The 12,799-nt window shown below is 37.0% G+C and overlaps 1 protein-coding gene across 7 annotated transcripts in view; it reads right to left on the reverse strand.

Moving 5' to 3' along the window:
- Positions 1-12,799, reverse strand: part of PDE1A (phosphodiesterase 1A) — a 336,045-nt gene that overhangs the window by 89,533 nt on the left and 233,713 nt on the right. For all 7 annotated transcript variants that reach the window (XM_025460409.3, XM_025460404.3, XM_025460403.3 and 4 more), the window contains one exon: positions 7,996-8,109. In XM_025460409.3, coding sequence (XP_025316194.1) covers positions 7,996-8,109 — 114 coding nt within the window. The remainder of the gene's footprint in view (positions 1-7,995; positions 8,110-12,799) is intronic.

Consider the following 12,799-nt stretch of genomic DNA (forward strand, 5'->3'; position numbering starts at 1 on the left):
TCAGTGTCCTCATGATGTGCAGCTTGTAGTGATTAATCACAAAGAGTTTGCTCTCCATTGTCACACTGAGCCCATAGTTTTACAGCCCACGGTCTATATTTTGGCCATAATTATTGTCACGCTCTGGCCAATGCTGAACAACTGAGTTTAAAATAAATCGTAACTAACCTTTCTGATTTCACAGTGCTACTTAAGTTTTGCCTATTTGAAAGGCCTTGTCTGTGCACTGGTTAGCTCCATCCTTATATTTTCCACTTATGCTTGGCTGTTGGTCTCTTTTCCTAGGTAACTTCCTCAAGGTAGCTTCTCACCTAAACTATCTATAAATATTATTTTTCTTTAACCCAAATATCTTTTTCACTCTTTGTGTCCAGGCTACAGGAAGCCTTCCATTCTATAAAAAGTATGAAACAAATAAACAGACAAGCACAAACAAACAAGTAAAGTTCCCTACTAATAGACTGTTCTGTTTTTGCTTTTTCCTATGCTTGCAAATTCTTGAAAAATAATCTAATTTCTTCTTGTCCTGTTCCATATTAATTCTTCATACTGCCCTAATCTTTCCTGAAACTCCTCTCGGAGGCATCAGGGATATCCTACCTGCAGCCAGTACTTTTCCTTGTGGCATTTGATTTACTCTTTTCAGTAACCCTACTCTCTACTGGCTTTTCATGCTCCGGATCTGCAGATCTGCTTCCTGCATCTGTATCTATTCTTCCTACATCTCCGGTCCAGTAGCTGCATGCCTAACTTTCAATGCTTGTCTTTCCCATATCTGCCCTTGACATATCTACCTTCCCACTCCACCCTCTATTCTACATTGCATCCTATCCCCTGACTTCAGTTACTAGGGTTGCATGGAGACCCCTCTTGAGATGGAACTCCACGAGTTTTTGAAACCTTAATGGTTAGAAGAAAAATGCACATTTGAAAAGTCAAAAAATAATTTGGGTTTTTTTTCTTAGAGGTTTTATTTTACTTTCAGAGAAAGGCTGCTTTTTTGTTCTATGAAAATTTTTTTGAATAGGCCCACTAGCTACATAAAATTAAAGCGAATGCCCTACTCTGCCATACAGAAAATCGAGACAAAGCGACTGCAAGAGGCTAATTATCTCTGAACAGTAATGTACACAGTTGTCCTCTTCGGAAGCACAGCTGCATCACTAAGGATTCAGTGTCCTTTAGGAAAAAAGTGACTTTTTTTTTTTCTAAATAGAGATTTATATTGCATAATCTTTGAACATAGTTGCTGTTGAGATGAGATGAATGCACAACCTGACGTTAATTTTGAGAGCCCCTTCCTTTCTCCTGGCCTTGGAGCTTGAGGTCCTGAAGTCAGGATAGGAAAATATGTTGAAAAGCACTCCCGTAGGTGATGATAAGCTGACTTCTGGAAGATGGACTTAGACTTTAGAGGATGCAGATAAATGCCTGGTAGAGGACCTCTGTGGAAGGGGTTGTTTGTGGGCTCTGAGAGCATCCATCAGGACGGTCCTACAGCAGTTACAGCTCTAGCATCAGTTTGGGGAACTGGAGGAAGATGTTGAGCTCATGCTTGGGAGTAGGGCCCACCTATGGATTGCTGGATTTCAGAGGAAAATAGGTGATCTGCAGAGGAACAGTTCAGCAGTGTGAAGCCAGAGAGCTGCCAGCAGAGGAAAGTGACAGCGGGGAAGATGGGTAAAGCAAGGTAAACACTCACTGGGCATTCTCAAAAGCTTTAGGATGGGGAACATGTTGAAATAGCTTTGCTATTGGAGTTCCAATTATTGAAATAAAATTAAAGCATAAAAATATCTGAGACCCCTGTGTTACAATCCCCAATTTCACATCTCTGACACTATATTTCTGAACTCTAATACTCAGATATCTGGCATGTTCCAGACATTTTTTAAAAATTACTTTTGTTAGAAGCCATCTATTTAAGAATAAGCATGAGGAGCTTTGCCAGAGAACAAAACCCATGAACTTTAAGGAATACCTTCAAGTCCGATTCTATCTAGTTTGGAATCTTGACTCCATACAATTCTTACTGCCTGTTATTCTCTCTCATTATGACCGAGTGCAGCTTTTTAGTGTTTCCTCCTGTAAAATGTCAGGATGCTTGGGTTTCTCTAACTCAAACCTTCTCTGTTTCTTGCTTGCAGCACTTGTTCCTGTGCCTAGGTTTGTCTTCACAGCTCTTGACCCAGTTCTAGACACCAGCTATGTGCACAGTTGTACTCCTAACTCTACTGACCTGGGTCGTGTATTCACTTCAGATGCTCAATAACAATTCGCTTCATGAGTGAATATTTGTTGGTAAATTCCTGTACTCAATGATTTCAAGGGGGTTAGGTTTCCAGGTGTCCCAAACTTCACTCAATTTCTACCAGCTTAACTTCCAAAAGTCCTGATTGACATCAACCTGTTCTTGCTCAAATCAATCTCTCATGAAGTCAACTGAAAATGTTTCTATCAAGACAGGTTTCCTTTCGAGATTCCTTTCTATCAGTTGGGCTTTGCTTGCATTTCCAGGTAACTATAGCCCACCTGTCTTCAGTTTTTCTTTTCAGGATCAAAAACCACACTCAGGAAATTATTTGTTTCACTAGGAAACAAAAACTATATATCTTAATATGATATGTATCCTAGAGGTATCTGCGTTTTTATTAGTAAAATAAAAGTAGTGGTTATTATTTAACTTTTACTCCATCTGGTATTGTGCTACATTTAATCCTCAGATAAACCCTATGAGGTCAGCATTTTCATTATTCTTGTTTCATAGATGATAAACGTAGGAAATAGAGAAGTTAAGTAAGATGCTTAAAGAAAGGAAGTATTGAGTGGAGGATCGAGGCTTTGAACAGTCCATTCTTTCTGAATCCAGAGTCTGTGCTCCATGGTTATCCTAAGGCTTGGATTGATCCATATAACAAGATGAGGTGACTGATTGTGTTATTAGGTGGTATTAGAAAGCATAATATCCATCTCTGAAAGGATACCTGCCAGCCATCTGCCTCCTCTCATGAACAGCAGCAATCCATGAGGTCGAGGATGCTACTTTGCCTGGCAATATCCCAGTCTAAATAAGGATAATCGGACAGTTGTTTGTTGTTTGTTTGTTTCCCCCTTAAGGCCACATGTTTCTGGCTTACAACCATGCAGCTTTGAAAAACCATAGCCTCTAGGGATACGCCCAAAACAGGACTCATAAAATATTGGCATTTATATTTGTAAAATGTCTTGTTAAAAAAAAACAACAAACAGTTGTATTCATTAGGAAATTATGCTATAATCCTTCAAAGAGGGTTATTATTCAAATTCTGTCAGAAACTCTGTTTTCATTTTTCTCACTTATCTTTCTCATCCTTCCAGAGAGATTTTTTTGTCTGTTTGTTTTGATTTGTTTTCTTAACTGAAACCCTGAAGTTACTAACGCTTAGCAGGAAAACGTGTGTGTGCATGTGTGTGTGTGTGTGTGTGTGTGTGTGTGTGTGTGTTGTGTGTATGGGTTCTAAACCAATTGGTAATTTGTTTTGTCTTGCTTTTATCATGTGTTGACCTTTTTCTTTGGTCCAGCCCAAAATGAAAAAAAAGTGCCTCTCTGGAATATTCACTGAACCACTTTTTTCTAGAGAAAAAATTTTCCATTAAAAAACATCTCAAAAGCCAGTAAGTTTTTTATTTAAAGTTTAAAATCAACTAAGTGCTTCTTCATCTCTCCTCCTAACTCATCTGTTTTACTAATATTCCAAAGGCAAATGCAATCCTAATAATCGTAAATGCATCTCAACAAAAACATTCTCAGTTTCCTGCTGGGTCTTACTAAGTCCATTGGAAATCAAATCACATCAAGTATTATTGCTCTAAAATTTCTAGCTGGTATTTTGATCATAAAGTTACTGCCTTAGAATATACATAAGAAATCATCTTAGGCCTAACCAGTGGCATACTGGTAAATGTTTAACCACAGGCTCTCCAGAAAAAACAAATCCTGACTCGTTGCATTTCCCAGTTTCCATGGTGTAAATAAATACTCACACTGCAGCCAACTTCAAGCTACCAACGTGGCATCACTGAAGGCAGAGTTGGCAGTGATGCAAACACAATCCGCACACCACTGAGGCTGACAACCCTGACAGCATGTGAGCTTTCATCAAAATTTCCAGTAAGTCTCCAAAGTCTCCAGAGTCTGATGTTAGTGAGGGGATGCAGAAGAGATGCTTGGGTAAGCTTTTCTGTCAATTCATTTCCTCCTCTGTATTAGGTATGTAAAATGGTGATAAAAAAGTTTCTGGCTCACAGGATTATTGTGATGGTTCAATGAAAGAGTGCATGAAAATGCTTTGAAGAGTTCCTGGCACATAGCAGGAAATGTATGGTAAGAAGAGGCTTTTAGTAATAAATGTTAGGTATTGTTTTTCTAGGATCTACAAATCCAACTGTCAGAATGTTTTATTGTACATTGTCACCTTAATCTTTCAAAGGTCATTAAAAACCATCCTTGGGCAGCCCGGGTGGCTCAGCGGTTTAGCGCCACCTTCAGCCCAGGGCGTGATCCTGGAGTCCCGGGATTAAGTCCCAAGTCAGGCTCCCTGCATGGAGCCTGCTTCTCCCTCTGCCTGTGTCTCAGCATCTCTCTCTCTCTATGTCCCTCATGAATGAAAAAAAAAAACAAAACAAAAACATCCCAAGAGGATGCCAGTTACAGGGAGAAGAGCACTAAGAGAGAGAAGTCATACCTTAGTTTCTGTCCCTAGTTTTGCCATAGCCTAAGTCTGTGACCCCTGGCAAATCTGCTTACTTCTAAGAGCTTTAGTTCTATCTATCATTAGTAAAGTGCAGAAAATAATGGTCACCCTGTCAACTGCATAGGATTGTGGGGAGCCTATGATAAGCCCTTGGACGATGGTCCAAAGGTGGGGTAGTATTACTAATCCAATTTAGAAATCAAGATGCCATGGAAGCATGGAAGCATTAAAATAAAACAGTGAAAAGTTTTGTGTCATTTGAGTAAAAAATGAGAGTGACAGTGTTAAGAGCAGGGATTTTTTTTTAATGAGAACACACACACACACACACACACACACACACACACACTAGTTCTACTGTGAAGCAGTTAAGTACTTTTTTTCTTCCCACAAAAAAGCAATTTTCTAAAAAAGTAATTTTCAAATGAAAAGGAACTATACTTAGAAATGTAACATATGTGTAAATGAGTTAGGGATCATGGAGAACTAAGTTAACAAAATTTCCACAGAATCATAATTTTCTGGGAAACTTAATAAACATAGCATATAATAATCTATCAAATGAAAGACAAGATATATTTAGGGAAATGAGATCATCAGCATTATGCCATCTTAATGTTATAAATAATGTAAATCTCCAAATAATTCTTTAAGATAAAATTTCCTTAGTTTTATAAATAAAAATAATAAATAAAAATGTCAAGGACAGATTGAAGAAATCTTAAACATATCACATTCATTCAATTTGTGAATAATTTGTGAAAAGCATACATGAAAATGAAGGAGCAAGGAAATTACAGGAACAATGGATTTTTTTTTTAATTTACACTTCGAATCTCTGTTTGCCTAGAAGTACACACATTATATACACTCAGTGAACGTTAACCAGGAAGACAATTCTGCATAAGGTTTGCAATCTAAAAGTGTGCCTATGGAGCAGTAAAAAAAAAATAAATAAATAAAAAAAATAAAATAAAAGTGTGCCTATGATCCCCACCCCCAATCTATGGCTCTAAATCATGTTTTAACAGAAGAGTTCTGTCTGCGGAGAAGGAAAAAAATCACCTGTGCAACACAGCCTGCACCATGCCCTCTATTGTCTGTTATTAGTGAAAATTCTCATGGTTTGATATTAAAAAGGTCAGTATATGACATAGAAAGTCCTCCAAGTTTCCTTAGTTATGGGAAAGAAAACAACATGAAACACTGTGTATACAGTGCGCTACCTTCCATAAAAGGAGAAGAGAAAAATATGGAATAAAAATTTGTAATAAATCATTGGAAATATATATAAGAAATTTATGAGTTGGAAACATAAGTATATTGGGATGGGATAAGGCAAGACTTTCATGAGGCATCTTTTTACATTCTCTTGATTTTCAAATCATGTGAATTTTTACCTGAAACAGCTCTGTGTGTGTGTGTGTGTGTGTGTGTGTGTGTGTGTGTGTGTTTATGCCCAGAACACATGGATATGTACGAACTTCAGTCTCACATCTGGCTTAACAGTTGTCACCTCTGCCAAGCTTAGGCCTGACTCATGCTTGGACACCTGCAGAAGCGAAGGGGCATGATGGAAGTCTGCACTCTCCTTGTCCCATCATCTGTTCTACTCACTCTGCTGTTTCTCATCACTTGATGATGGGCGGGGGGGGGGGGAGTGGCAGGAAATTATAGGAGTCAAAGGGTGTTACAAGACCGGTGTTTGTGTGTGTTGTCATCTATGTGACAAATGCCCAAATGCTGCTTATTTTTCTCTTCTTGGGAGCTTTTGTGTGTCCTTCAGAGAACTTGCTACACCCTCCTGGGTGTTATGTGTTCTCTGATATTTGGACTGGATCTTTATGATTTTTCCCTGGTTCATTCAACAATCATCCCATGCAGCCAGCCTCTTTTTCGTCTTCTGAAGTCAGTTTTCTTTCATTATGGGTGAATGCCTTCAAAGGACTCCTACTCCACTTGCTTTATGACTCTGAAAAACTTAGTGCCTTTTCTAGGCTAAACTCTGGAGGGACATGTCCCTCCCTCTACAGTGTCCCCCTTTTAAAAAAAAAAGATTTTATTTATTTATTCACGAGAGACACAGAGAGAGAGAAAGGCAGAGACACAGGCAGAGGGAGAAGCAGGCTCCATGCAGGGAGCCCGACATGGGACTTGAACCCGGGTCTCTGGGATCAGGCCCTGGGCCGAAGGTGGCGCTAAACTGCTGAGCCACCTGGGCTGTCCTACAGTGTCCCTTTTACCTGTGAATTCAAGGTAGTTTGAATCAGCCTGCCACCTTTATCTCTGCTGAGGTAAAGAAACCAGTCTCAGTACCCTCTAAACTCCAAGAGATAGTGGTCAAGTCTCTTACAATCTGTCATATCATACTCTACTGAGTATTCTATTAGCATTAGGATCCTCAGCACCCCCTCTTGAGGTTCTGAGGTAAGTACTTCCTTGGAGGAAAAAGAGAAAATGAACAGTTCTCTCTTAAGGCCAGGGTTTCCTAGTCTCCATATTAACAATATTTGGGGCTGGATAATTCTTTGTTGTGAGGGATTTTCTTGTGCATTGTAGGATTTGTAGTTGCATCTCTAGCTTCTCCCCATCACATAACAGTAGCACACTCCCATCAACCAAACCAAAAATGTCTCCAAATAGTGTCAAATGACCAATGGAAAGCCAATCACCTGGTCAAGAGCCACAGCAGGAGGCTAAGAATGCTCTTCAAATAAATCCCCATTTCCTAATTGTCTAACCACTCTGCTAAATATGAGGCTAGGTGATAAGGTCTAGGTGATGCACTTGGGACTGTCTCTTAGCAAGCCCTGCACAGAGAGTCTGATGGGTACATCTTAGGGGAATGTGTGAGCATGTGACGCCCATTTTCTTAGCAGGAACTCTGAAATCTTGGGATAATAGGAAAATCTGTATATCAGTGAAAATTGATATAAGCCTGTATCTGTCTCCGACGTTTACAAATCTGCGCCTAAAGATAATGAGGGTAGGGGGCGAGGAGACTTTTAATTTGTTCATTTTATGACTTAATTGTTTGGCTATTTTTTTCCATATTCAGCTCTTCAGGTTTAAATGTGTATTTTTTTGGAAAGGGTCATAGTCCAGTTAAATAGCTACATGTAGAAAAACCCTTTAAATTTTTATAAGATTTTGATTTCATGACTAAGATGTGCTAAATTCATGTTTGAGATAAATGAAGGCCAAGAAAGAGGAGAAAGGGAGAGAGGCAAAGAAGATAAAAGGGAAGGGGGCTAAAGCATACCTTGTTTCGTCAATGTAAACAGCTTCCAATACAGATGCTGCATATTCAATATTCTTCTTTAAGTCTACGACGTTAACATCACCTCTCTCCAGCTGCTTCACTAAGCATCTTAGTCTGTTTCAAAAAAGTAATAAGAAAGAGAAATAAAAAGAGGATTTATTATAACTATATGGAAAATAGTCCAGTATTAAATACACAAATCAAGTTAAACTAGTAACATATCTTTCTAGGTCATGAAATAGAAATATTTTCAGGAGTTTTTTTTGATATAATTAAGTTCAGTTTTTGTCTCTTAAACAACTCTTGAAAATTATATCCACCTCTTAATAATATTAGGGCGATAGATAGCTATTTTAGGTATTATTTCAAGGACAGTCTTTCTGAAAATTCAAAACAATATAAATATTTCCATAAAAGTATATTTCTAACATTAGAATTTATTCTGTGGTTGTTCTCTTTTTTCAGAGCTGGCACTAAAATATTATTTAAAGGGTACTCTTTATATCACCACTGTAGCAACTATTCACTGTATATAGCAATACAAACAAAAATGAAAGGCAAAAGATCTGAGAAAATATAATTATGATGAGAAAAAATTTATGTATGTATGCTTAGTATTTTTACTGAAGTGATTTTTCACCTGAGACAAATCTGTACAATATTTTCTTTTGCTTCTGCACATACAATGTATCTCAACTCCCCAAGGAAATTTGAAGCATAGGGATCAACTATGCCATGTCTGGACTCCTGACTCAAAGAAACTGTGAGATAATTAATGTTATTGTTTGAAGCCATTAAATTTGAGGAATAATTTTTTATGCAACAATAGATATCTCATGGAGTAAGATAATGTAAATACGGATATCTCTATATGTTTCCTAACATTTTAAAAAATTTCTATGCATTAATTTTATAAACCAAGTGTTTCTGAAGATGCTACTCTATCCTCAGCAGAAAAGGAAAACATATTCCTTACTCTCTACGTACTATTGATAAACAACGTGAAGACAATTTGTCCATTTTCCTAAGTCGGTAGACAGAATTTAATTCCATTCCTGAACAAAGGTATTTTAGAGAGAATAAAGTACATCTGCTTTTAGGCACCACCTTAGAGGTAGTGTAGCAGATTTTCTGAAAATTTACTTTGGATGATTTCTAATACTAAGACTAAGGGTGTAAAGACAAGTTAAAAATTTCAGCAAGAGTTTTCACAAATACTTTCTCTCTCCATGGGAAAAAAGCCATGCTTAGACTAAAAGTTCTTATTCAGGAATCTACAAACAATTATTTTGTGTGCCATACATTTTTGTATGATAAAATATTAGCAGATAACGCATTGCAAAATAAAATCTATGTGTTAATAAAAAAGAATCTTATTCATACAGTCAGCAAACTAAAACAAAGTGAAAGAAACAACTAAAACAGGTTACTTAGAAAGGAAAAGCTAGGCCTGTCCAATTATGATGATAATGGAGTAACACATTGAGTGTTCTGAGATTTTTGTAATGCTTATGACTCAAGCATGTTATACTTAGTGAACTACCTTTTATGTGTGAGAGCAAAAGAGTCTCACAGTCCACAATGACTTAAAAATATACCACTCGTGTATCCTTCTTGTGAAAATTACTTGGTGCAGCTTGGTTGTATTTGGGGTTGTATCATGTACATTTAAAAGCAGTAAGTACTTCAGCTGATTGGCTTATCTTCTGAATAAACTCTTATTTGAGTTAGCAATTTTCTCTCCTAAAAAACTACATTTTTCTTTTCTTTCTAAAAAAATTATTTATTTATTCATGAGAGAATGAGAGAGGAAAGAGAGAGAGAGAGAGAAAGAGAGGCAGAGGGAGAAGCAGGCTCCATGCAGGAAGCCTGATGTGGGACTCGATCCCGGAACTCCAGGATCACACCCTGAGCCAAAGGCAGATGTTCAACTGCTGAGCCACCCAGGCATCCCCCCCAAAACTACATTTTTCACATTCTCTTAAAGCTAGGTATAGTCATTCAAGTGCGTTCTGGCCAAGTAGCGTAATAGGTTGAGTGAAGACATTCAGAACAATTATTTTGAAGAGGGCTTGAACTCAGCTGGAAGGAATTCTGTTTCATCCTTGCCAGTTCCTTGCTGCCCAAATACAGTGGAATTGTCTCAAGGTCAAGCAACCATTTAGGATCATGAGGCAATCTGGCAATAGGAAGTTACCCACTATGAATGGCAGAGAAGGAAGATGCCAGTGGCCCAAGTCCCATGCTGTGAACCTACCCAAATGAGGTCACCTGCCTCTGAAGTTATTTCATATGAGAAAACAAAAAAATGTTGTATTTAAGCTACTATTATTTTGGGACTTTTATGTGCAGCTGAATCCAATCCTAACTGATAAGTGAAATGAGTAAGAAATGACTCAAAATAAAGAACCCAAGAATAGCAAAATCATCATAGAAAATGAATGGGGATGTCCCTGGGAAGCTACCCTCAGGTGCACTTTCAAATCATGACAGCCTGCAGTTGTTCCCAGGGGTATGATTTTAACAAGTCTGCAATAAAGAAAAACAGATTAAAAGCCAACATCCTTTCTGTATGATAGTAATGGACAATATGAAATTCAAACGAAAAGCAGTATCATTTAAAATAGTACCAAAAAGGACGTAAGTCTGGCAAAATAACATGGAAGCCCAATGCACTGAAAACTACAGAACATTGCTGAAAGGAATTAAAGTAGACCTAAATAAATGAGATGCATGTATTCATGGATTGAAAGACTCAATCTTATTAACACATAATTTCCCCAAAATTTAACTATAGATTCAATGCAATCCTAGCAAATGTCCATGGAGGCTTTTGATATTGTTGTATATATTAACATGCTGATTCAAAACAAATGTAATAAAAAGAATAATTTGGAGGACTTACAGTATTTTAACACTTATAAAACTTCAAGACATTTTATTTTCTCTAAAGATTTTAGTTTATTTGAGAGAGAGAGAGAGCATAAGTAGGGAGAAGGGGCAGAGGGAGGGGGAGAAGCAGACTCCCCACTGGGCAGGGATTCCCGACAAGGGGCTTGACCCCGGACCCCAGGACCTGAGCTGAAGGCAGCCATAACCCACGGAGCCACCCAGGTGCCCTTTCAAGACTTATTTTAAAGCTACAGTAATCAGTACAGTAAAAATAACATAACATGGTATATTATTAGCATCAGGATAGGTTGATAGATCAATGAAACAGAATATAGTCCAGAAAGATATCTACTAATGTATATAATTGATTTTGGAAAAAGGTGCAAAGATAATTTAGTGGAAAAAGGATAGTCTTCACAATAAATGGTGCTGAATAAATAGAAATATCTATGTGTGAAAGGAACTTTGATCCATACACGCATCACAGATCCAAATGTATATCCTAGAACTATAAACCTAGAAGAAAACAGAAGAAAATTTTGTCCTCCTGACACAGCCAAAGAGGTCTTATATATAACACTTAAAGCACTGTCTATGAAAAACATAAATAAGTTGAATTTCATTAATATTAAGAACTTCTGTTTTTCAGAAATGTTATTAAAAGAATGAAAAGAAAAACCAAAGACTGGGAGAAAATATTTGCAAATCATATATCTGATAAAGGATGCATATCTAAAGCATAAAGATCTTGCAAACTCAATATAACAAGATAAACAACCCAATACAAAATTTGCAAATGATTTGAACAAACTCTTCACTAAAAAAGATGTATTCATGGCAAATATGAAAGGATGCTCAAAGTTACTAATCATTAGAAAACAAATTAAAACAATAATGAGATATAATCAAACACTTATTACAATAGCCAAGACTAAAATAACTGGGCATATCAAGTATTGGCAAAGATGTTAAGCAACAAAAACTACCGTACACAATTGTTGGGAATATAAATACATACAATCATTTTGAAAATAGTTTCTTAAAGGTTAAACATGTATCTACCATACAAATCAGCCATTCCATTCTTTGGTGGAGAGAACAAGAAATATACGTCCTTTCAAAGACTTGTACACAAAATAGAAGCTTTATTGGTAAGGACCCCAAACTGCAAACAACCCAAATGTTCATTAACAGTAAACAGAAAAACAAACTAGGACATATCCATCCAAAGAAGTTCTAGCCAGCAATAGAGCAATAGAAGGAATGAACTACTGACATGAGTAGGTGCCAAATACTTATACTGAGTAAAATAAGATATGTGCAAACAGCCTGACTCATTTTCTACAAAGCTATAGAAAATGCAAATGATTCTTAGAGTGACAGGAACAGATCAATGGTTACCTGGGAATGGTGGAAGTAGGGATGAAGAAGGAAAGGGAGGGAAGGATTACAAAGGAGCTCAAGGAAACTTCTGACATTAAGAGAAATGTTAATTTTCTTAATTGTGGTCATGGTTTCTTAGGTGTATACATATGTCAATACTTACCAAAGTATAAGTTAAAACTGAAATATGTAATTTATGTATCAGATAGAAAAAGGACATATGCAAAATAGATGCTTCTTACATATCTTCATCTTCATCAATTTTATTAAAATACCAAAATTCTAACATATACTATTAGAGACATGAAAAAAAAATCTGAACCAGCATTATATTAATGATATCTTCCCAAAGAGAATGATGCTAACCTTTGATAATTCCTAAGACTTTTAACATGAGCCTGAATATTACAAACAGGTTTTGATCTTCTTAGCTTTTTGGAAGGGCTTCCTTACCTTCTAATGATCAGAACACATAAAAGAAGACAGAAATGAAAATAGAAACGCCATCTTTGAAAATAACTGACTGGCT

Source organism: Canis lupus, chromosome 36, assembly GCF_003254725.2.
Source record: "Canis lupus dingo isolate Sandy chromosome 36, ASM325472v2, whole genome shotgun sequence".
NCBI lineage: Eukaryota > Metazoa > Chordata > Mammalia > Carnivora > Canidae > Canis > Canis lupus.